This window comes from Strix uralensis, chromosome Z, assembly GCF_047716275.1.
Source record: "Strix uralensis isolate ZFMK-TIS-50842 chromosome Z, bStrUra1, whole genome shotgun sequence".
NCBI lineage: Eukaryota > Metazoa > Chordata > Aves > Strigiformes > Strigidae > Strix > Strix uralensis.
This window is the reverse complement of record NC_134012.1, coordinates 3,408,477-3,434,533: the sequence shown is the minus strand read 5'-3', so window position 1 is coordinate 3,434,533 and position 26,057 is coordinate 3,408,477. Positions and strand designations below refer to the sequence as shown.

At 36.7% G+C, this 26,057-nt stretch overlaps 1 protein-coding gene across 1 annotated transcript in view; it reads left to right on the top strand.

Moving 5' to 3' along the window:
• Positions 1-26,057, top strand: part of ADGRV1 (adhesion G protein-coupled receptor V1) — a 296,614-nt gene that overhangs the window by 22,225 nt on the left and 248,332 nt on the right. The window contains exons 9-20 of the mRNA XM_074856164.1: positions 535-805; positions 2,170-2,499; positions 5,812-5,988; positions 7,023-7,246; positions 16,673-16,799; positions 16,888-17,073; positions 17,955-18,135; positions 18,744-18,907; positions 19,560-19,683; positions 20,063-20,329; positions 22,802-22,928; positions 24,943-25,160. Coding sequence (XP_074712265.1) covers positions 535-805; positions 2,170-2,499; positions 5,812-5,988; positions 7,023-7,246; positions 16,673-16,799; positions 16,888-17,073; positions 17,955-18,135; positions 18,744-18,907; positions 19,560-19,683; positions 20,063-20,329; positions 22,802-22,928; positions 24,943-25,160 — 2,396 coding nt within the window. The remainder of the gene's footprint in view (positions 1-534; positions 806-2,169; positions 2,500-5,811; positions 5,989-7,022; positions 7,247-16,672; positions 16,800-16,887; positions 17,074-17,954; positions 18,136-18,743; positions 18,908-19,559; positions 19,684-20,062; positions 20,330-22,801; positions 22,929-24,942; positions 25,161-26,057) is intronic.

Sequence of the window (26,057 nt, the reverse complement as noted above, 5' to 3'; positions counted from 1 at the left end):
TTTGTAAGTCATGATTCCCAGATGTTTTGTTGTAGTCATATGCTTGTCAGATGCAGGAAACATGACATTCCCAGTATCATAAATATTGTTAACTTAATATTTCAGTACAGAAGCAAATAGCTGATTTGGAATAATTTAAATTTTCATGCCTGACAACTGTATTTTGATATAGTCTATAAAATGGTGTAGAAAGTTAATAGACAAAAGGTTTTCTGAAATCTGACATGTATTTCTTAAGACAAATGTAAAGCATGCCAAGTCTTCACTTCTCAGTATCTTTTGCTCTGTAAACAAAATAATTTCTAACAAATATCTTTAGAGTCATTACAGGGAGCTCATGAATAAGTGCTCTAAGAGGAGCCTTATGTGTGTATTATGCTGTCACAAACTTTAAGCCCTGACTCAAATGTCAGTTGCAGCAGTTAACATTTATTCCACTTAAGTCAGTGTAAATATTTCAGGGAATTGATAGCCAATCAAGCCAATATTAATTATGGTTATATTGCGGGTTTTTGTTTTGACTCAAAACCATAGGTTTGAAGAGATCACGATTGTACGAAATGGTGGAACACACGGAAATGTTTCTGTTACCTGGGTTATAATCCGAAATAGCAGTGATCCTTCACCTGTGACTGCAGACCTCGTTCCAGAGACTGGGGAGATATGTTTTGATCAAGGACAGATGCTGGTAACACTTCCTCTGGACATTATTGATGATGATATACCAGAAGAGGCAGAGCCTTATCTTCTGAAACTCTTAGCTCATACAATACAAGGAGGTGCAGAAGTCAGTGAACCATCTGAGGTAAGTTTGCTTTTAGAATTCCTCTGGAGAAGTAATAATCATAGAATCATAGAATTATAGAATGGTTTGGGTGGGAAGGGACCTTAAAGACCATCTAGTCCCAACCCCCCTGCCATGGGCAGGGACACCTTCCACTAGCCCAGGTTGTCCAAAGCCCTGTCCAACCTGGCCTTGAACCCTTCCAGGGAGGGGGCAGCCACAGCTTCTCTGGGCAACCTGTGCCAGGGCCTCACCACCCTCACAGGGAAGAATTTTGTCCTTATAGCTAATCTAAATCTTCCCTCTTTTAGTTTAAACCCCTTCTCTCATCCCTGCACACCCTGATCAAGAGTCCTTCCCCCCTTTCCTGTAGCCCCTTTCAGTCCTGGGAGGCCACTCTAAGGTCTCCCCAGAGCCTTCTCTTCTCCAGCGGAACCCCCCCAACTCTCTCAGCCTGTCCTCACAGGGGAGGTGCTCCAGCGCCCCTGAGCATCTTCGTGGCCTCCTCTGGCCCTGCTTGAGCAGGTCCGTGTCTTTCTGATGTTGGTGCCCCCAGAGCTGGACCCAGCACTGCAGGGGGGGTCTCACAAGAGCGGAGCAGAGGAGGAATAATCAGTAATAATTGGAGACTCAACCAGTTCTGATAACATGGATTGATTGGCTAAACTGGCTAAAAGGTTTGGGCTTGATATAAATCAAACAAATTAATGAATATAATCTTAGTATATAGACCCATATCCAAAGTATTTGGCTTAGTATAGTACACAAACCCAGACATTTTTAGTGTGGTATCATTCATCTTAGATTAGTCCCAACATACATATCATTGCCTAAGTGCTGTCTTTAGTGACTGCTTGCTAAGAGAAGGCAGGAAAGTTGTTTTCACTTGCCCATTTGCTGTCTTAATGATTATTGGAATGTTTTACACAGAGTAACAACTTCAAGAGGAGGGGTTGGTGATTAAGACTGTAACCTTTGAACTGTTAAAGAAAGGGTGGCTAGCATTGCTGACAGTTTTGTGACTCGAGTCGCTGCTTTGTCTTTCTCTAAAGTGATTGCAATGAACTTGTTGAATAAAATGAAATTTTTCACAATCTGAAACATTTTTAAATTATTCACTTTGTCTGCTGAACCAAAAAATCAGTTATTCAGAGCTCATGCTGGCACATGGATGATTCATAGTGGGAAAGTTGCCACTGTCAGTGCTGTGCTGCTTGTGTACAAAGAATACTTCGGGGCTGTCAATCTGATTTCTTTCTTGAGTGCCAATTCACTAAGGAGAAAAATGTATGGTGACAGTCAGGACATGCTTTTGTGAAAGCATGAAAACTATGGCATATAGTAACTGTTGCATAGGGTAAGTGATGCTGTTTTCTCTTTTGCAGCTTCTGTTTTACATTCAGGACAGTGATGATGTTTATGGCCTCATAAGGTTTTATCCTTTGGAGAATCAGAAGATTGAAAGTAATCCAACGGGACGCTTTTTATCCTTGAGTTTTGCAAGGGAGGGAGGAACAGTTGGAGATGTGCAGTTGGTTTATACTGCACTGTATATTCCAGCTGGAGCTCTGGATCCTGAGAGAGCAAAAGATGGCATTCTAAATATGTCTAGAAGAAGCATTCTCATGTTTCCAGAAGGAAAAACGCAAGATACTTTAAATATACCAATAAGAAATGATGCATTTCTTCAAAATGGTGCTCATTTCCTCGTACAGGTATCTCAGTTGTGTTTTGGGGTGTTTTTTTAGCCTGTGTAATATAAAGGTTATAATTTAGTAGTGGCTCCTTCCCTTTTAATTTAATTAAAGTGATCATACCTGTTAAAAAAGAAAAAAGGAAAAAAATGGTTAGCTCTGTAACTAAGAAAATTTTCTTATTTAGAGATAGCTTCCATAAATATGCCATAAAGAACTTTATTCTTTATCATTATTTACTAATTACGCCACTTCAAAAAAATATGCTGTTGTAACAGAATTCAGGTATTAATCACAGAATTTAACAAAACAAGATCAATGTTGCAGAAGTTAGTTACCTTTTGAGGTATGTTTCTCTGTGTGCTTTCTCTGTGGCTTTCAATATAAACAAATTAAGTTTCTTAAATTACAGAAGCATGGCAAATTTTAGAAATTACAAGCAAGAAAATATAGATTAAAAATAATTAAACATATATTCCATTTATGTATAAGTTTGGCCAGAAAACTTCAAAAGTATTTTTTCAAGTTTTCCCTGTATATGCCCTTTTGGGTTTTTTCCTCTTTTTTTCTATTGGAATTTGTAAGAAGGGAACAAATGTCATTGTTAATTAAAATTGACTGGAAAAAAATAAAGAAAACTATGTTTTTGACAGAAAACTGAATTTTCAGCAAAAATATTTAAAGAATTTCTGCTTTCCAATTAAAGCTTTCATTTTTCACCACAGAAAACCAAATTTGCTTACATTTTAGCAAGTTATTGTTCAGATATAAAGATATACTTCCATATACTGATATGGAAGATCCTGGGCATTGTAATCAGTATTTGCTATACTTATTTTCTCATCTGCAGTTTAGATTACCCCATAATCTCTACTTCCTATGATTAACTATTGCTACTCTGGTCATCCGAGATGATGAGCCCAGGTAGGAATCTTGATAGACAGACAAAGGGATGACCTGGTGCATCTAAAGTGCAAATCATATTTCTTAGTTCCTTTTAATATTTTCATTTTAACTCAGATGTTGTCAGAGTTTTCAAAAGAAGACGATGTTAAATCCATCAATTTAAAATTTGCCAAGTTTTGTCTCTAACTTATGGTCTACCGAAGATGTTTTAATTACTTCTGGGCCCTTGAAGACATTTCTTCCCTCCACCTCTTTCTCCCCACATTCTCTCTCTAAAAAAAAAAAAAAAAAAAAAAAGAGAGAGAAAAAAATTTATTTTCAGATTTTTTGTCTTCATGGTTAGATAGGGAATTGTGTTCTGGAATACTAGAATAGTTTACTATGTTTTACAACCGCGTGAGATCTGAAAGATCTACAGAAGAATTGAATTATCCAATTCCAAGCCCCTTTTAAATGATACATTATAAATAACGCTGCACTGTGGACTATGGACAAGACACACATATGATAAGTATTCCTGAATGCAGGCACTTTGCCCAGCTTCTCAAACTGCAGATTCCAGGGAGGCGGGGGGTGAATGTTCTGTACTTTCTCCATGAACCATAAAAATCTTTTTGTTTGAATAAACAAAATCAGAGGGGCTTTCCAGCACAAATAATTCATTTAAAGAAGGAAGAAAAATACCCCTATTTATCACTATGACAATCCTTCTACATTGTGAATAAATGATAATCTCAGTGAACATGTTTAGAATGAGAAGATTATAGAGTTTGTACTAGGCACAATAAAAAATCAATCCAGGAATCAGGGGAGGAGGAGAGGAGGAGAAAATGAAGCTTAAACATAACTAGGGAATGGATGGAGGAACTGGAAAAGTGAGACCAACATTCTTCAGTGACATCTTCAATTAAGTAACCTACTGTAGTCTGAGGTGCAGTTTTTGGTATGGACAGGAAGATTAACTAATTTAATAAACTACTCACCATTATTACTCAATTCACAATGCATTCCTTTTTCCTTATGTGCTGATTTTCTTTAATAGGAAACACTGAATTAAAAAATTGGATCTTCATTAATTATTACTTTAATCTCAACGTTACTATCCAGGATCAGAAGTATGTAACAAAGTGATTTGTTTCAGCTGTGTAGTATTTCAGAAAATTTACTGAGCTAACAACTGTGCAGTGGTCCAACTGCATACTGTTAATTGCAGGATCAGGGCCTACTCTAAAAGAAAGCTTAGAAATCAAGCAAAACAAACAGACCCACCATCTGTTCCTGCAGACTCTCAATAACTAGCTGGTGTGGTTGAGAATCAGTTACTGAATACAGTATTTGTAAAGTAGTTCCCTCTATCATCAAATAAAATGTGCATGAATATTTTTGTGTGTCACTCAAGCAATGGTAGAGCAAAGTATAATATGGCTCAAGTATTTTATATAGATTGGTTTTAAGAATTGAAAGGGTTTAAAACTTGTCAGTTGAAATGGTGATTCATGATCACTCTATGGATTTAAACAAGGCATCTTTCCCCTCCTCCAATATGATAATATCTGATAACTTCAAGGAAGAAACATCCTTGTGGGAGTTAGAAGGTGTTTGTCATTGGTAGTTCATGCACCAGTGAAATGTTTGCAGAAGTATATGCAAATCAGTTATGGAAACATTTATTATAATGTTGCATGTAGACAAAATCACATGGTATAAATTATATTTGAAAGAAATATTTAAACAGGCATGTCCTGCTTTCCTTACTGTGTCAGTACTGTTGCTGGGTTCAGTGAGTGGTATGTCCCGTTCAAAGAAAGGGTAAACATTTTTCTATTTCTTCTTAGTATGAATAAACCATCAGAAAAATGGTAACACGAGAGTAGACTACAGTTTTGAAATGCTGTACTGATTTTCAATTCTGAATTAAATTCTAATATATTAGTTATTATAAATAGAGAACTCCTTAAAGTTGTATGAGAGAGGAAAGAAGATTGGATCATTCTTTTGTTTCATTAGCGGCTCTAAATTGTTATGGCTGCAGCGACTTCAAGCAGATTTTTATCAATGCATGGCACAAAAAATGAAGTTAGGACAATAGCTTGGGCCATTTGTCAAATCAATACTGCTATTCATAGGTCCAGTAATAAATCAGCCGATCTAGGAGGTTCATTCTCCCTCTACATGCATTTAGTTGTGTACATGAACGTGATTTGTCTGAGAGGTGTTCCATTCTGCTGACAAAGCTCAGCGATAGCCGTTTTATTTCATTGTCACATCTACTTACACCTTTTTGTAACAGCAGTGTTGCCAGTGAGAGAAGTTTGTTCTGGAGATGTTTTGCTCCCTGCATATGAAATTTATACTGAAATGTCAGAATTGTTCTGACTTGGTACTAAGGCTTCTTATTTCTCAGATTTTTCTTACTTTTTCCTACAGCTGGAAAAAGTTGAGCTGGTGAATAGGATTCCTGTGGTCCCACCTGTGAGTCCTAGATTAGGCGAGATTCAAAATATTTCTCTGAGGATTACTCCAGATATTGCAAATGGAGAAATAGGCTTTACTAGCAATCTTCCAATTATTATTTCTGAGCCAGAAGATTCCCCTGCTACAGTGGTAAGTAAACCTTTTCATCTTGTCCCTTAGTATGAAAAAAGTATTTGGAGAAAGCAAAGTTTGCTATATTCAGTGTAACATTTGAAAGTTAATGTGTGGAAAATCCTTCCTCTTTGGGATCTGCCTGATCCCAAATATTGCCCTGATTTAAATAAAAAAAAAAAAAAAAAAAAGGCAAAAATATGCTTGTAAAACTAAGGTCTGAAATAATGTGTTAGTCATTATCAGAAATTGGTCTTTGCTTTCTCTTTAAGCACCTAAAACCTGTTAGGTCTTGATGCTCACACAGAATAAAAGATGCTGCAGACAGTTTTAATCTCTCTCACCAACTGCAAAGGGAGTGATGTAAAGTAGGACTGACAGAGCTTCTAAATTTAATGGAAAAGTCTGTGTATCTTATAGTTGACTTACATACAAACATATAATTTGGCTCGCTGGGTGTGTTTTCCAACAATTATGCCTTTTAGGTTTCTGAGAACCCAAAGAAGCATTTTCTAAAACATTGTCATCCAAGTGCTTTAGTCCCAGCTGGAGAAATATTTTTAAAAATGTTTTTTCATACATTTTCCCTTTTTTTACTAGTTGTCTTCACTGAAATCTGCCCTCAAATCCTGAATCAATGGTTCTCAGATTAAAATTGCTAATTTCTTTAGGCAGAGTACAGGTTGGCACTGTACTATAACAACCAGAGTAAAATTATGGTAGTTACATTTAAAACCTAAATTGTGTCTTGATGAGGTGGGCACTGATTAAATCAGTCATACCGGGCTTTTTCTGTTTATGGTTGCTTAGTGATTTGTGATATTAATAATCTGTCATCTCCACTGTCTGGGCATGTAACTGATAAATGGCTAAAAGGATAAGATTCAGTATATATTTTTGTCGATATACCATCCTTGATTTCATCTCTTGTACATAGGTATGAGCCAAAAAATAAGCTGAACATTTCAAGGCTCATATTCAATAGTAATTTGTAAAGGGGTAATTGTTCTTGCATCTAGTTTTACAAGTCACAACAGACTCGTGTTTCATAGGTTTCCATTGCATTGCATCGAGATGGGACTGATGGTCAAGCAACTGTGTTTTGGAGCTTGAAACCCTCTGGTCTCAATCAAAACGCAGTAACAGATGACGACATAAGTCCTTTTAACGGCTCCGTTGTTTTCTTATCGGGACAAAGTGATACTACAATCAACATTACTGTTAAAGCTGATGATATACCTGAAATGAATGAAACTCTCTTATTAACTTTGGACAGGTATTGTACCCTAATCTCTATTCATATGTATCAGCTGTAATAGCCAATTTATATATAACAAATTAGCACAGTATTAATTAGGAAGTATTGCCTGTATTGCATTGATAAGTGCCTGAAGGAATATTAGTCCATTGATTCAGACTGTGTATGGATTCCTCTTTGACTGGACATCAGTGTAAGAAACTGTTGTATTTATTAAGTAATGACTTAATTTTTTTTATATTTTGGTGAAAATAATGTATGCTATTTAGAAGGTTCTTTCAGCTTTGATCTTTAGTTATAGCTGTTATAACGCATATCTTTTCAGAAGAGCAGTATTTAGTGAGATATTAGGGAAAACTGTAATGGAGAGTAGAAAGCAATACATAACTGTTTCCATCAGAAAAATGTTTATAGCTAGGGTGTCATTGCAGAATTAGATGAGCTCTGCATCCAGTATTGTTTGCTCTTGATAGTTAGATACTTTCATCACAACCCCTGGCTTCCAAAATAGCCCCATGTGACTGTTACCACATGCTTTGGCTACAAAGAGAGCAATGGTGTTTCTGAAGCACAGTGTTGTAGTCTCCCTTCTGCACAAGAACAGGATTAAAGGATAATTAAGGCAGTAAGGGACCTCAGGAGATACTATTATCTACACGTGAACGCTACTCAGAATACTTAAGTTAGTTCATAACCAGGAGCGTGTTCCCTCTTTGATTTACTAGCAGGAGAATCTTGGCTATGTCTTTGGTCCTGCTTCCAACAACTCAGTTGTATACATAATTTAGAAATACCACCAATTCTACTACCTCCTGTTAGCCTAAGGTATATTCTTCCACTTTTTCTGGAAACATACTAATAGGGGTCTGCCAGCTGCAATGTCCACATTGAACATTTACTACTTACACAGTCCTTACCTTATGCAGAAGTATTCTTGTCCTATATGGGAACTTCAACACCAGATGACCGTGGTGATTACATGCTGGCAAACCAGCAACCAGCTCCTCAAGCAGCTGCTGATCCTGTTTTGGAAAGGCTGTTTTCTGAACATCATTCTACCTCCCAGGAAAGATGTTATTCCATTGCAGGATTGGCCTGCTTCTGTAAAAGCTGGCTGGTGGATGCATTTAGTTCAGAATGAGTTATTTCATTCTAGGTTGGCTACTCACTGCTTTGGAAAGACAGTTCTGTTCAAGACAAAACCAAATGCAGACTATTGCAAGCAGTTCTCTGCTTTCCTTCCTGTGGATGAAACCGGTTCGTCTCAAGGAATTCATTAGAGTGTCTGGCACAAAGCCAGAAACTAAGATAACAAATGATGATTGAAGTTGTGAAGAAGTTGTGTAAGGTGGCCAAAAAATCGAAGTGGAAGGGTAGGAAACAAATAAGTAGCTAGAGGAAGGGGGCAGCATAAAAGATTAACTTTTTAAATTCTGACAGCTCTGCAGGTGTATATAACTACAGCTTTCTGCCACTTATTCTGAGTAGTAACCCTAGGCTGTGCCTTGAAAATGATGGCAGCAATAAGACAACTGAACTGGCAGCTGAACAAACGCAACCACTGTTCTGTTTTTACTATGTACGGGTGGGAGTAGCAGGTTCTGCTGATCATGAAGTGGCTGGCAAGAAGTGTGCCAGTGTAAGCAGCTTTCCCACACTTGGCAAGGTCAGAGACTGAAGTAAGAAACAGGTAGTCTGGCCTGGAAAGAGAAGTAAACAAGGAGGAGATAAAATCTGAACTTTTCTCTAGATCTGAATAGTGTCCCTCAAGGCTATGAGTGGAATTGGGCAGCTTTAATGTTAGCAAAAGCCAAGAATGAAATGACTTCAAAGATCATCCTTTCAGTGCTGGAGATGACTCTTCAAATCAGGGTTGAAGGATACTGGCAGGGTTGTGTGTGTAAGCTTGTGGTATTTCTTTCTGCATAGTTTGTGTTTTCTGGATGAACAGGAGATTTCAGTTTCCAAGGCTGGCAGCCAGCACCTCACAGCAGTGGTGAATTAGCATGAAAACAAAGATGCACTGTGCTATGGATGAGCTTGTACTGTTCTATAAATTGTAGCATAAGTCAGTAGGAAAATAGAGCATGTAAGAACTTTAATGAAACTATAGACATAGAAATGCGTTCATAAGCATTCTATTTATTGCAATTAGTAATAGCATGAATAAAATAATAAAAATAATTAGTTCTAACAAGAATGTATTATTTACAACTCAGTGGTGTTGTTAAGGCAGTTTACATTTTAAATGAGCATTGATTGCATCCATAACTATAAAAGGAACTTTCCAAGACATTAAAAATAGTATTTTCCTTGCTTGCTTTGTGGTCTTCGTCCATGGGCCATAGATATTAAAAATAACCTTGAATTCTGTCCGCAAAATTGAGGCCAATGTATATCATGAAGAATATGCTTCTGTAGAAGACAGATGAGTAACAAAGAAGAAAGACAATCGTGTACCTGCTGAAGGTTCTTCATATTTTCTTTTTTTAGGAGCAGCTTCAGGTTGAATGCTTGCCCATATATGAATAGGCCTGAATTGAGACCAAACATAAATAAATCCAGATGTCTGTAGTTAAATCTGTATGAGAAAGAAAAGGCCTTATGAATGTAAGTGGAACAGGCCATGCAAATTGTGTGTATGCTTTGTGAAAGCATATATACATACTAGGGCTGTCTGTTTCACCTGGTAAGCACAAATAGAAATCAGTTTTTAAAAAATCTGATTGTTATTTTTTCCTTCTGCACAACGTATTCTCCTACTGGCAGTTGTCATCCCCTCAGTAAGGTGCAGATACACGGCTATCGATTTGGCAGTTGGCTCAAGGGAAGGGCCAGGACCTGAAGGGCACACGGGTTGTCTTTGCACTCTTAAATGAAAGGTGCTGGGAGTGAGAACTTGTGGACTTTGGGATCTGGGAACAGCAATATACTGATAAGTTTATTTTAATTTGTGAAAGTGATAGTCCATGAACAGATGACCGTTTCAATAGTCCTTATGCTCAAATTTTTATTTGTCATGCCTCATATAATTTAGCATGCCAGAACAGATTCATGTACGCATTTTATGACCTAAATCTCATATACTATATACAATGAAACAAAACTGAAGCAATGTAACAGGGATTTTTATAGTTCTAATGACTCCTGTGATGCAATACAAGTTTCCACAGGCTGTAAATGTGTCTTGAGTAAATTTATAAAATAATTATTTTAAAAATTGCAAATGCAAAACATAGGTTTGACTATTTCATTGTGAACTGTCTGACAATTTTTTAAGATTTTTGTGTTTAAGAGATTACCTCCTGAAAAAAAGTTAGCAAATCAAAGAAGCCCTGTCTATGGTTCTTAGTTCAGGGCTCACTTTTATATGTTGATTTTTATATGTTGTGGGTTGCTGTCTGCACTGGCATGCACAGGAACACTAATATGCTGTTTAATGGAGTTGGGATTTTCTCCTAACTTGGTGATTTTCTGTGGTTACTATCTGTTTCAAAACTATATTTATCTTTCTTAAGTACTTTTTCTATTAAGTAATACATATGATGTTATATGAATTAATTTTTTCAGTGTAAAATGTTGGGTTTTTCTTCAAGGGTTTGATCAGGCTTTGTTTTGATGGGGGAAAAGTTATTTTGAAATAGTAGTAGAATGCTTAAATGAGTGGTGCTGGACACCCACTGCTAGCTTTTATTACTTTTCAAAATAATGCCACCATATGTCTCCTGCTATGAGTAACAAAAATTAAAATAGCCTCCAAAATCAAATAATTCATGGATTAAACCTGGAGAGAAGGTGTTCCCTCTGATGAGAAGTGCTGTGGTATTTACAATGTGGCAAATCCTACTTTAATACTGTTCTTTAAATCTAGGTCCTGCCACTAATTAAATCAGTAGATAATCCTGAAAAAAATGAGGGGGTGAACACTGACTACAAAAATAGGAAGCAAATTGTGTAACATTCCACAGGCAATCTGAATGCACCTTTCTGAGGTACCCTGATAGAAAAGAAAGTTTTTAGAGAAGTGTTTTTTTTAACAGTAACAAAACAGATTCACAGTTGCAATTCAGTTTCTCAGGTGCCTTTCAAAATATTCACTTTCTACGAGATTCCAATTCTTGGTCCAAAGCTATCAAATTCAACCACATTGCATCTCTTCCTAATTTTTATTTTATTTGCAGTGGGATTTAGTTCATAATAACCATTGAAATTGCCATGTTACTTTAAACTCAGTCAGAAATCTTCTTTGTACTATTTTGCAATACTATGTGTTTAAAAAATTGCAAGAAACATTTTGAAGCTTCTGTTAGTTGTCCTAATTAATCTGTAGTTTTTGCTAAATAATAATTAAAGCTCTTTTACAGAAATAATTTCCCTAATGATCAGTCATTTTGTTGTCTAAAAAGTGGATTTGTCGCCAGGTGTGCAATTGGTCAATAATCACGCACTCAGGAGACATTGCTTATTTCAGGGTTGTGCAAGCCTAGGTGCGTGGTGGTTTCCCACAAATTGAGCACACCAACAGTACTTTTCTTGCTATATTTATACACAAAACTTGCAGAGTTAGTAATTTTCCAAGTCCATCCTCTCTATGATGATTGGTTAGTAATTTACATACAATTATAATACTGCTGACACAATACTTGTGCTACTACGCATGCTCAGGGGAAGGGTCTTTACCTGAGCAAGGGTCTTCTTGACCTGTAGGTGGGATTTTCAGTATTATAATGAGGGTAGGTCAGCGAAGGATACATGGACCTTGAGTTTGCTTGCCAAGTTGGCACTGTATCCTCTTCAAGGCCTAATGGCTCCAGGATGTCCTTGCTCAAAGGTGGCTATTGACTTGTTCTTCTGATTATGAATGCCTTTGGCTTTAACATAGACAAAAAACATCTTTCTTGACCTAAGCATAATATTGCTACATTGTTCTAAAAGTTTGACCTTCAACAATTTCACATGAGATTTGTCATATGGGAAGTGGGTTTTTTACAGCTGTTTCACCACAGAGAACACAATTATACAGTTTGAGATTGTGTTTCTTACATTAGCATCATAAACATTGCTGATGCTTATCCTCTGTGATGAAATGAAACTTCATGTCTGCAGATAGCCATTTTACAGAAAAAATTAATCTGAGGAGAAAGAAAAGCAAGTGGCTTTCCCAGTGAGAGGGATCTCTTTACTTCTGGTCAAGTGCTCTCTCTAGTAGCTGGAGTTTCTTGGTATGGCTAAGCAACTGTGTACAAGGAGCTGTTTTAACTTTTATCATTACTTCTGAATGCCCACACCAGGCCAAACCATGTGTTTTGGAAGGTCTGAATAGCTGTTTTTGTTCCGGGTCCACACTGCTGTTACAGGAGTGCCTAAAGAGATGGTTTCACATACCACAAAGAGTGAAACAGGGCTAAATTGATCCTGTGCACTCCATGGCAGTTTGGATGTCTTCACTCTGTGATGAAAGGACTGTACATGAACAATGCGTTGTTCTTGGACGTTGTCAGTGCATGTAGCATGAGCTGATGGCTGGTGACCTGTGGCCTGTGTGGTGGCCTGGAGCCAGGAGACCAGCCTGATAGCATGGCTGGTCAGGCAGGGGCCCGTCCCACTGCCCTCAGTGAGGTGGGAGAGCAGGCTGGAGCAAGTAACTGGGGGCAACCTGGAGCCCAGGGCATCAGGCAAGGTCATGATGGTGGGGCAAGTCAAGCCAAGGAACACACGTCAGGTTTAGGCTGGATGATGGTGACTGGGGTCAGGCACAGCCCAGTGATCTCCAGGCAGCTCCACAGCGAGGACACGAACCCAAGGTCAAGCCAGAAAGTCACCTGGTGGATCCTGGTCCAGGGATCTTATGAGGATTTATATGTCTGTACCTCGGAGTGTAGACAGGAGAGATCCTATTGTGCACATCGTTCATTGCTTATGTAACAGAAGCTCAGAGTTGGAAGCCTAAGCCTAGGTGCTTCTATTCCATTTTTTGCATAGGCTATTTTATGGATTTTTTGAGTAGTAACGAACATTTACTATGTCAGAGCAGTGATAGCAATCTGGCCAGTCATACAGAGAAAACACGGTCAGATCAATCAATCAATCGAGTGATCTTGGTGCTGAAGATGGGATTTGGGTGGAGAAACCTCCCCAACAATGGTTTTCTTTAGCAGTGGACGGGCTGAATCACTAGTTGCTTTCTGACCTGAAAGTTCTCTGGATTCTGATCTGACTTACACTGTGACTGTGTAAAAGTAATAAAGTATTGCCAGTCTTCTCCGTCCTTTCAAAGAACACCTGGAGGTGCTCAAGATGCACACCTCATGGTACCTCGTGACTGTTTCATTTCTGATGCCCTCTGGATTTTTGCAGTGCTACCATTGTGCATTACAACACAATATTAGATTCTGTCATGACTACTCAGTTCATATTAATGGGCTTTTTTGTCTGAGCTGTGTTTGGATTCATGCAGTGTAACTTCATGAAGCTGAAAGAGATTTTATTTCTGGCATGCCCTTTCACTTTCTCACGAATTGTTATGTCTTAACTACTTAACCTTGTACAGACATATCAGAAACTCACTTGACATAATGGTTCATTTGTATTCTTTGTTGTAAATTATATTACCAACAGCTTAGCGATATAATTAAATTTTAGCATTACCAACTCTGGAATTTTCTCCTTGATCTTTTCATTGTATTAATACTTTGATGGTTTTGGAACACATTTGCATATGTTTCTGAAGGAAGGAAGAATGTCTCAATATATAGTATTTAAAATCTATCCTCACTGGAAATCAATGAGAAATTTCTGTTAACTCAGATCTGCTATTTTAAACAATGTATCTACAAGTGTATTTGCTTTATTTTCTCAAACTTTTGAGTGAAGTTTTATCTCCACTGAATTCTGAGTCTGAGTTCTTTTTGAGATTAGTGAGGTCAGGATTTTACTTTGTAAATGCTGTGGTAATCTGTTTGTGGTATTTGGATAGGAGATACAGGTTTTATATATATTTATTTCAGATTAAGTCAAAATGCGTGATTGTCATTGCAGAATAATACTGCCCTTTCAACTGACTTGATGTGGTAGGCCAAAGTACTTGGCCAAAATGGAACTAATTAAGAGATTAGCAAATGCTCTTTTATGTTTGTACTTTTGTTTGTTATATTTTTATATTGGTATTTTAATTTGGTAATCTGGTTAACTGAAAAATTGTCAAATATAAAGTTTAATGTGATTTTGTGCCAAAATAGTTTTTGATATGTACCCTACTGTGCTTATCTGTTTTTATCATTACTTTGGCAGATTGGTGAAATAACATATCATGGAGGGATGTAGTTTGTTTGTTTTAAATGAAGGGCTAATTATAAATACAGGCTGCTGGTGCAGTTGTGAGCAGGCACAGACGTCAGCAATAATCGAGCTCTTGGAAGAGGGCTTGGTAGGGTATACCATCAATGGGTCTTGGCATGCCGAATTGGTCATGAGGTCATTTCTCCAAACTGGGAACTGCCCACTGGCTACCATTTGTCAACCGGAAAATGCCCTGCAAGTAGTGTTCCCATAAAATGAACATTATAAGCATTTGGAAAAGAAAATATCTTCGTGTTGTGTGGGGGTTTTTTGTTGGTTTTTTTTTTTTTTTATTTATTATTATTCTTTTCTAAGATTAGTACTCTTGAAATTCTAGCAAGTGGCACTTTCATTCCTTCCCCCATCCCCTTTCTCTGTGTTGACAGGGTAGAGACAGAAAGGTTTGTCGTGTACTTTGGGTAAGTGCAGTAAACTGTGGTTTGTCTTCAGTGAATCAATGCTTTGTTTTACAAGTGATTGGTTTGGACAGAATCTGTCTTTATAATTCCTTTTCCTCTCAGGAATCACATCTTCTGCATCTCTTCAGACAATGCATGCTTGCCCTTTGGTGTTTAATTTGATGGCATGGGGTTCTGGCTTAAAGACATTTCTTTATTTAGGATCTGTGAATGAAGAAAGTTATGAATGCACGGCTCAGTCTTTGATATTTGAGCGTTTGATGCAATAATGGATTGGTTGTTTTAAACTGCCAGAAATACAGTTTGCCCCGACTAAATGACTGAACTGACTAGAATTATGGAGAAGTTTTCTGTGGTGAAAGATGAACAGCTATCTTGTTTTTGAATAACCCACATTTAGTTTATGTTAACACAAGTTATTGTGTTTACTGACATATTTTTTTATGTGCCATAAACATGACATATTACCATTTAAAATAGATATTTCCTGTTTTGCATCTTATATCTTCCCTGTAGACTTTGCTACAAGATACACTGCTATTTCTCTGTTTGTGTGTGGGCGTTCCAGTTATTTATGGAGTGTCTGTGGAAACAGTTTTGGAACAGATTTCAAATACCGGATACAATAGATCGTGTTTCTTTCTACATGAAATAGTGTTTCAGGAAGTCTGGGTTGTAGTACAGTGAAACCATAAAAATATTTACAGTATGTTCGACCAAGAGTTCATTGAAATTTTCATCCAGGAAACATGGAAGATGCACAGGAATCTAAATACATAAAACATGATATAATAAGCCATATCCAAACCGTCAATCTGAAGGTACATTCTTGATGCATCCTCAGTAGTAGTTTTTCTGGCATTTTTAGTGTAATAAACTTAAAGCAATGCCATTGAAAATTACCACATCTGAGGAAATGAATGCAAGAAATGTGCAAGGTTTCCTTCTCTTGTCAGATAAGGCCCATTTGTGTCCATGATGAAGACCAAGATCGTGTGGCGGTAGCCCAGGGGGAGGAATCCTCCACCAAGAGGAGCTTTATTTGCTCATGCCTGCACCGTTCACCATATGCTTTTAGGCAGCAGGTTTGTGAGTAAGGGAGGAGAAGGGGAATGAGACAGCTACTGAGCACAGATCCAATGCTTACTAGAGCCGGACTGGGATCCTACAGGTAGTGTCCACATCTTACAGAAGGCAGGTTAACAAACAGATGAGGATGAAATCCACAATGTTGAGGGGCAACTCTCTTCCAATTTGTAGCAGTAGTAAATTTTGCAGAAGAGTGAAAGAATGTGTAGTTGTCAATGTAATTTCTATTTGTTTAAGTGATTTTGGATTATCCTTTATGTTTTGATCCAAATACAAAGAAATACTGAATGTAACTAATTTTTACTACTCAATTCTATATCTTTTCCTGTGTGGTGTGTGCATGTGTGACTAAAAAAACCCAGAATCACCGACTATAAAAACTAAGCAGAAAACAAAGTTTCTTCAGAGGCAAAGACTTTTTTAAAAATGGATAAAACATACTGATGTGTCTTTCCTAATTTATTTCAATCTTTGCAGGTCATTGTTTTCGTAATTTATTAATAAAATTCATAAGTATTCTGATGCCCTTCACACAGGTGTGGATTTACATGTCAATCAGAATTGTCACTCAAATAAACCTCTTGCCTTCCTTTCTCAGGGTCAGTGTGGAAAACCAAATACTGAAATATGGGTTTACTACTCGTGAAATTATTATTCTGGAAAATGATGATCCTGGAGGAGTGTTTGAATTTTCTCCATCTTCCAGAGGTCCCTACAGTATCAAGGTAGCTATCTGAGTAATTTTTCTCAATCATTATGGATGATTTAGTTTAAGCAGAATACTAGAAAAGAGCTGGATTTTCTTTTGTACAGGAAGGGGAGTCTGTTGAACTGCAGATTGTCCGCAGTAGAGGAAGTCTCATCAGGCAGTTTCTACGCTACACTGTAGAACCAAGAGACAATAATGAGTTTTATGGAAGCACAGGAATCCTGGAGTTTAAGCCTGGTGAAAGAGAGATCATAATTACTCTTCTGACAAGGATGGATGGGATTCCAGAGGTAAAAATTAATATTTTTCTCTTTTCAATTTCTGTTCACAGCCATATTAGTTTGTCACTTATTAAAATATAGGCAAATATATAGGACAAGTGTGTAATGGCTTTTCTCCAGAATGTCTTCCCAACCTCCAAACCAGTGATGACTGGATATATAGAAAGTGTCTTTGGGTTTAATAGTCCTCAGTGGATTTTTTTTCTGTGAATTGAAACAGTTACACTTTGCATCCATGTAAATTTTTAGCATCCATGACATTCTGTAGTACAGAGTTTAACTGAACTCTTTATGAAGAACCAATTCCTTTTGGTTGCTTTTCTAGTAACCATCTGCTAGTTTTACTCAGTGTTCCCCAGTCTAGACTAATATGTGCCATATAGATACATAGATCCAATAGTTGTTATAATGTCCCTTGAAGCATTACCTGTGAGCTTTTTAAGAAATATATGAAGTACGATGTCCCATTAGATTAATAAAGCAAGCAGATACAGTCTTTTTAAATTAGTTTGCTGTCAATGGTTCTAAAATCTTTGCTTTCTCTGTTACAAAGCCAGAAATGTTAATTAATCTTACGGAAAAGTTACCTTTCAGGGAGCACTACAAATATATTTGTACTACTGAATTGATATGATACTAAGTTAAGTACACAAAATAAGTCCTTGCCTGTAATAATGCTAGATTTTTGGAAAAAATGGTCCTATCAGAGATAGAAATTTCTAATTATTTCTTTGTTATGATGATGTACAAATGCTGTGCATGTAGAAAGCGTGTGTGATTTCCTTTTGTTTAAATTTGCATCTCTTTCTGCCTGGCTAGGGGCTGTGGATGTTTGTTTTGGATGTGAATACTGAATATGTATTTTTATTCTGACTGTTTCCCTCTTCTAGCTGGATGAGATCTATTCTGTAGAACTCAGTGGCTACAGTGAAATGCCAGGCAAGTTGGGGAATGCCACAAGGGTCAATATAACCATTTTGAAGAACGATGATCCACATGGTGTCATTCAGTTTCTACCTGATGAACTATCAGTAACAATAAAGGAAAGTAAAGGAGAAGACATCTATGCTGGTAATTCTTTTTTGTTAGAGTTACTGATTTATCTGCTGTCTGCCCCTGCAAGGCTTCTTTTCCCCATTGCACCTTTCTAGGACAATGTCTGACTCAAGTCTCCACTCAGGAGTTTCCAGAGTGGTACAGTGCTGGTATGATGAGCAGTGGAGGCTGAAGTGGAGAAGAATGGGCCTGGAAAGCCGGAGGGATCAGTCCAGTAAAAAAAAATGTCTAGAGAATATGCCAGACAGGAAGATGGAGTATTGATGTATGTGCCAAGTGCAACCTGGAGGTAGTAGCTCTGCTTGTGGAGCATGAAGAGTAGGGTGCTATGTGAGAGAAGAATTGAGCTAAATCTTCATATGGGTGACTTCAACTTGTCTATCTCTGTTCAATTATTGAGTACATTTACAGACAATAACAAAGTTGAGCAAGTCTGGACTGCTTTAGTGGTCTGTCTTTGTGTGTCCTGTGTGTAGTGCTCTCACATATTATTAGTTTTGCGAGAAGTGGATTTGCTTATTATTTCCTTTCCTTTTTCTTTGTTTCAGCTTTGCTGACCTTTTACTTTTTGATTTGTGTTGTTCTGAAGATGCACACTGACTGTATACATTTGCTTTCTTTAGCTGCCTACAGAGTTGTAAGAAACCAAGGAAACTATGGCAATGTTACTGTGTCTTGGGTTGTTGACCCAGCCTGTACCAATGACATCTATCCAGAACAAGGGACTATTTTCTTTGATAATCTGGAGTTTTCAAAAAACATCACCATTTACTCACTGCCAGATGAGGTAAACATTTTTACAGTTGTTTTTGTGCGAGTATATGGGACAAAGAGTAAGTGCTAAAACGTTACCATTTAAGGAGAAAGAAGGAATGTCTGTTTTTTGAGATCCTGATAAGTATTTGTAGGAAACACCGAAATACTTGCATAAAACTGAGATTACTTCAGGAAATCATAAAAGAATTTGAGAAGCTGTGCATACTTGTAAAAAGAAGTTAGAAGCTGAGTGTAGTTGAATATAGTTAGATTTTAGAAAAGTTCATTTGAATAAAACCCTTGTTTTGATAGCAGGAATCCTAATTTTTATTTTTAATGCTGATATATTTGAAGTAATATAAGAAAGAATGAGAATAATTAATAATAAATAAATAAAGCTGAAAAATAAATTACATGTATCAGAAGCAGGAAGCTGCAAGATAACTTTTGGGTCACCTGTAGAACAGTAAAGATGAAGGGACTTATTTACAAAGATTTTAGAGGGGTGATTTCTCAGTAACTGTATCAACTGTTGTTTGTAATCCCTCTTGACACACCTAAGGATCAGTAAGTGAAAAACAATGCTCAGAAATCTCTGGTTTGTTAACCCTCTCAGTTGTTTATTTTAATTTCTTCATTGTTTTGTATGCAAGAAATTAATTTTGTAATACTCTCCCTTTCAGGTACCTGAAGAGATGGAAGTGTTCATCATCAGCTTATTCAATGCTACTGGTGGAGCCAGACTGGGCAATATAACCAATGCAATTTTAAAAATTACAAGGAATGATGATCCCATTTATTTTGCAGGTTAGATATTATTGGTTTTAAATGTAGAATACATATACTACACCAAACAGATTTTATTGACAGACCAGATCATTGAGAAATCCTAATCCCAATGGAGCTAGTATAAAACATTCATGTTTTTGTTGTGTTGAATTTGTATTTGTTTCCTTCAGAACCCTCTCTTATTTTATTTCATTATTCTCTTTGTTGATGCTGGGATTGGTTAGGTGGCTCAGTAGAACAATATTCTCTTTTATCTACAAGTATTTCCATGCCTTTATCACATATGTCTTCTGTTTCACTGAGGAGAAGGGTCCTCTTGGGGAGGATTAAGAAAACAGACCACATGCAAGGAGCTCAGGCTTGAACTGAGGTAGATTTGTTGCTTGTGTATTTTCAGAACCTCTGACAGTGAGCGTTAAAGAAGGAAGTGTGGCAAACTTTACGGTCCTAAGGAATGGATCTGCTGATGTTGCTGTTGCTGTCCAGTATATTACTGTGAACGGAGATGCAACGGCTGAAGAGGGAGACTTTGTTCCCAGTGGAAAGAGCAGTGTCATTTTGTTCGATGTTGGAGAAAGACAGCAGAATTTGTCTGTGTATATTAATGATGATGATACCCCTGAAACTGATGAAACATTTTATATCTTTCTTTTGAATTCTACAGGTAAAATTAATGATTTGATGTATGGTTAGTAACTCTCCTTTTTTTTCTGCAATTTTTTACCAGTTTGGTCTTATCATAAAGCAATATATAAATGCCAAGCATTATATCAATAACATTTGCTTCAGCATTTCTATATAATTAATGTACACAGTGTGTTTGGATTTTAATCTTGAATTGTTTAATTGGAAACAAAAATCAAATGATACAGCTGAAAACTTTCCTGCAAAAACAACTGGAGTGAAAGTCTCTTTTCAAATGTAAATGCTCCAAATTAGATGGGGTTTTGACTTGACTACAGAAACACAAGGCTAAAGAATGTTAGCACTGCAACAAGTCTTAGGGAAAGAGGGATTCTTTTAGGGTTTTTTGTCGTGCTTCACTGTATACTACACAACTGCCTGATTTCTGTAAAAACAAACAGAACTGTCTCATTTTAGAGGAAGACCATGTAAATTGGTCTCTGTTTTGTTTTTGTAGTAGTGCAACGTATGCATACATTTTTCTCGGTTTGGCTTTATAGTTTTACAATGCTTCATCTACAGAAAAATGTGTGTTAGAAATTACCCAATATACCACCCATGAAGAACAGGTTTATCTTAGAAATAACAGTGTTTTGGTTTGTTTTTTAAATGTTATCATTTAGCAGGAAATGATACAAAATTATTCACCACATTCTTATTTTTGAAATAGATGTCTTCTGGAATAAACCATCACTGCTGTGTAATATTGATAAGAAAATATAAGTTAAATGTAAGAAATAGGTACATTTTCCTGGGCTCTACCTGCTTAATAATGACCCTTCTCACCCTTAGCCCTGCCAAAACTCAAGGTGTAGTGCAAGAGTCATCTACAGTTGTGTTAGCAAATTTGAATGATTTACTGTCCTCCAGTTGTTATTATTCTGCAGCTGAGAGGTAATAACAGGCTGTGAATGCCCTGCGTATCTTTGCAATGCAAAATTTATTTAATTGTATAAATTATATAAAATGTTATTTAATAAAACAAAGGAAAACTATCACAATTATGCATCAGACTGTACCTTCACATTAGATTGTGTGGTAGGTTCATAAATTGAAATACCTACTAGGGATTCATTTCAGGATGAGGAAACATAAAATTAGATTTCTTCACTTAGTCATGCGTACTCAGTGTCTTAGCCCTCATGACAGTCTATAATGATCTAGTCTTCACAGTCAGTGATTCTGAGAGTGCTTCAGGTCACACCACAGTGGACACCCTGTGGCTGGTCTGTGAATTGCTCACAAGGCTTCACTGATGAACTGCATCTGCCCGAGATGTTGGTAGCAGGCAGCCAGAGAATCACAGGGGAATTTTTAGCAATTATTGGAGTATAAGTTAGCTTATGTGTTTCCTGAGGTCAGCTAGCGTTCACTCTGGTATCCAGGTCTCTTACAGAACATCAACTGTATGGGAATGATTGGACAAAGCCATTCTTCTCCCTTCTTAAATTTTCTCTTTGTTCATCTCTTTCTCCTTTAATAACTTTCTTTGGGATCTGCTGGTATTTTCTCTTACCACTCTATCGGGAACCTATGATGGCTTTTCTCCTGGCACACTGGTCCTACAAGAATGGGTAGCTACAGGCTCGCTTTGCCTCTAAAAGCAGGATCATATCATCATGCAGTCTCTCTAGAATCACTAAGAAGACAGAATATTTCTGTACACATTTCTGAAAGCAAAAAAAATTATTTTCTTTCTATGATCCGTTGCATATATTTGCCTTGATTATTACACCCTCTTTGAAAATTATGGCGGGCTGTTGAGGCTCAGAGAAAATACAGATAGAGGTATATGAAGTTAAAGTAAGAAACACATTGTTTGCTTGGAACAAAGGCTAGTCTAACACTGTTCAATAGGGTGAAAAATGGGATGGGGTGGAAACATAATGTACATCTGTGGACATAGAAAGGATGTTAGAATGTCCCTACAGTGCTAATATACACACAGAAATCCTACTAGCTTCTAGTCTGCTTCACAGGTATCTTATATTTTTTCCTATCTGATAGGTGGTGATATGGGTGTGAATAAGCTCTTAGACACTGGTCTTAGCTCATATTTAGTTTAAGTGCAATACTTCTATTCTAGGTCTAAAGGAAAGCTGGGATCTCTGAATACCTATATTTTTCTTTTGACTTGACTAATTGATCAGACATGAAATACTACCTCTCATACAATCCTTTCTGCTCAGAAACACATCTTCTCTGGTCATGTCACATATATTTTTTCCTGCAAATCTTATGTCTTGCTCTCTGCATGAGATGCTACTTAAGTATTTTTACTCTGATTTGCCTGTTACAGAGCATCTCAAAAATTGTTTTTTCACTGATTATCATTGCTCATTTCTTGCATAAAAGCATAAAACCAGTTGGTGTGAGAAGGAAACTCCTTCAGTTTTAGAGTTGCTTTCATTTCTGATACCAGTTTTCATAAAATTAATCACTCTCTTTTTAGGGGATACTGTTATCTTTAAGGCTGGAGTGGCTACAGTTATTATTGAAGCAAATGATGATCCTAATGGAATTTTCTCCTTGGAACCTTTAGAGAAGCCAGTGGAAGAAGGCAAAAGTAACAATTTTTTGTAAGTAACTTTTAAATAACACTTTTGCACTTTTTTTGGACTCATGTGTGTGGTACTTTATGAATAGTACTTAGATCTAATCCCGTGCAAGTTTGCATTGATAAAAATGTATTAAAGAAAATTAGCTTTACTAAATTTTGAATTAAATGATCCATAAACATGTTGAAGACATCAACTGTTTTATTATCAAGTAGACTATGCATATTAAAATGTATACAGAAATTCATATTAAAATGTAAATAAATAAGACTACAGCATTGTTGAATTGTTTCTCAGTAGACTTTAGATACACAGTAATCTGGATAATTTAGCAGACTGTAACATGGACTAACAGAGAAATAAAAAATCTTTTCAAAATATAGCTAAATATGACTAATTCTTTCTGTTAGTTTGTTTTTATTCTACCTTTTAATACAGATGAAAGTCTGTACTCAGAGTCCAGATGTGACCGTCTTCTAGACTGAAAATGCCCTTCCCTAGTCTGACCTCTGAAAGTGTTTTCTTTCCAGCCACTGGGATGTATTCAAGAATGGGAAGGGTTAAGAAAGGAATTTGCTTGGCATCTTACCTTGTTATGTTCCATAAAGTCAGGATGGGATTATAATTTGGCAAAAATACTGATTTTTCATCAAGAAACCTCCAGACAGGTTGTATAGAGAAGTTAGGTCACAATAAATGTGATAGTGTGAACAGTTAGGGAAGAGGCTCTTTTAACATTTAATTACCTTTTATATATTTTTATTTGATTTTTTTGGTTATATTAAGGCCCTGAAACAGATGCCTATGACTTTTTGATTGTGTTACGCATCTAAAAAATGAAAATCCTTGAGAAAAGATGATTTTAAATATATTGTATGTTTGGTTTTGTTATGCTGCTCTTTGAGGTTTTTTTGGTCCTCTATAATCTTATATTCCAGGATATATTTTTTTATTTGATGGTGTGAAGAATGATGATTTGAACTGAACATGTTTATATACAGATGTTTTATGGATACCAAGATCACCAACATTTGAGCACCTTGCTCCATCTTCACTGATGAAATCTGTTTACTAGGGAGCTGTCTCTTCCGTACCCTCACTGCTTTGGCTGTTCTGTAGTACATAACAAAAGGGTCAGAGCAGCATATAACCTAACTGCTGAGAACAGCTGTGGCAGCCCTGAGCTTTAGAGGGAGTAATTGGAGTTACTGCAGCAGTGCTACACAGCTGGGATAGAGTTCCCTGGTTAATTGCAAAAAAAAATTAAAAACCTTTGAAAGCAGAATCAACATAATTGTGTTGCTGTGCCTAGACTGTTTTTGCTAAACTAATTTTTCAGCCTGATATAATCTCCTTGTACAGCATTTTATTTTGCTGTGCAAAGAGATGTACACTTTTTATATGTAAAGCACACTTTGTTAATACAGGCACTATATACTTCAGTTTTTATTTATAATGCCTTTTGGATATTGGTGAAATTATGTTACCAGATAGCTATAGAAAAAGTAAAATCTTGGTTTTATTTACTACGTTCTTATACTGGAATAACCAGGGCTTTCTGAAGGACAAAGAACATAACTCAAATTTGATACCAATGTAAGAAAGAATTTAAGGAGACTTGATGGTTAAAGGGAGAAATGTTTGTGGTTAAATGTAGATGATTTTCTTGTCTAAGGTTGGCCAGGTATATCAATTTTTAATGTTAACTTGCTGCACAATTTTACATTTGTAGTTATTATTTAAATAATAGAAGTGCAAGACAAACTGATGTTTAGCTTAACAATACTACTTTGCATGGGCCTGCAGTGGTTACTTTTTTTCTAAGGTACCTGTGGTAAACCTGGGAGTAGAATTATACTGTGAAATTGCAGGCCTTCATAGAGGATTATATAATTGTATTTATTGTTCATGGTTATTTAGAACATTGTATGCTATTTTCCACAGTAAGGAAGATTAGTGTAATTGTGTTTTCCCTTGCTAATGAATGCTGATGCATACCTGCCAGGACAATCACTCTTTCTGTATCACTGAACAGGGTTTTGAGACACAGAGGACACTTTGGCAATGTCTCACTGACCTGGCAGCTCTTTGATAATGACTCTGCACTGAGGCCAGGAGAAGAGTTCTATGAAACTTACGGGACTGTGTTCTTCATGGATGGTGAAGGATCAAAGCCAATAACACTCCGTGCTATTTCAGATAGAATTCCTGAATTCAATGAATTTTACATTCTGAAGTTGGTGAATGCTTCAGGTATTGTCTTCCATATCACCATTCCCTTCATATCTGGTAGAAACGAATTATGTTTAATCAGTCAAAAAGAAACCAACCCTGGAAATCATGTCTTGATATCCTGTACTTTTCTGGTAAGGTTTTAGGTTTTATTTTTCATTTCATCTTAATTTAGGTATATGAATGCAGTTATTCAGTTCCTGAATTACTGTTATAGACATTTTGGTGATCTGACCTCTAAAAAGAGACCTCTTGGTGATTTCAGAGATGCAGATCTTCATATAGTTGAAGAAAAATAAAACTATGGTTTTATTAAAATAAAATATGGCCCATGCATGTCTACCAAAATGGAGGTTGGTTGGTTTGTTTGCTTTTTTCTAGAGGAGGTAAAATACTTATAGTTACCACTTCATAGGACTTAAATTACAACTGCTACAGGTCTGCTACTGAGCAGAGTTCCAAATCTACACTCATCCCACCTCAGTACTATTTATGGTCTTCTGTGCCCAGACACAAATGAAAATATGTGTTGACCTTTTATGTAAGCGAAATCCACATGCATGTACAGAAGTTTTCCTACCCATAATAGGTAGGTCGCTGCACACGTTGAAAATGGAGGCTCTACATTCACATCATGATCTTTGCATCATGAATTCTTACTGTGAATTCTTACTTAGATAACTGACAGAAATAGAAATAATGGCAGGACTTGGCAGCAGTTCTAATACACAACGGGTTACTGATTCTGCAAGGTATCTCCGCTTCTGTTTCAGAGGCAATGGGCCAAATTTTGCCATTCCATATTCAAGTAAATCTTGGAGTAATATGAGAACTGAATTTGGCCCCATGTTTGTCAAATGAATCAAAGGTAACCTATCTCATTTACTAATTCAGAAAAGTTGGAGCTAATCTTATGTT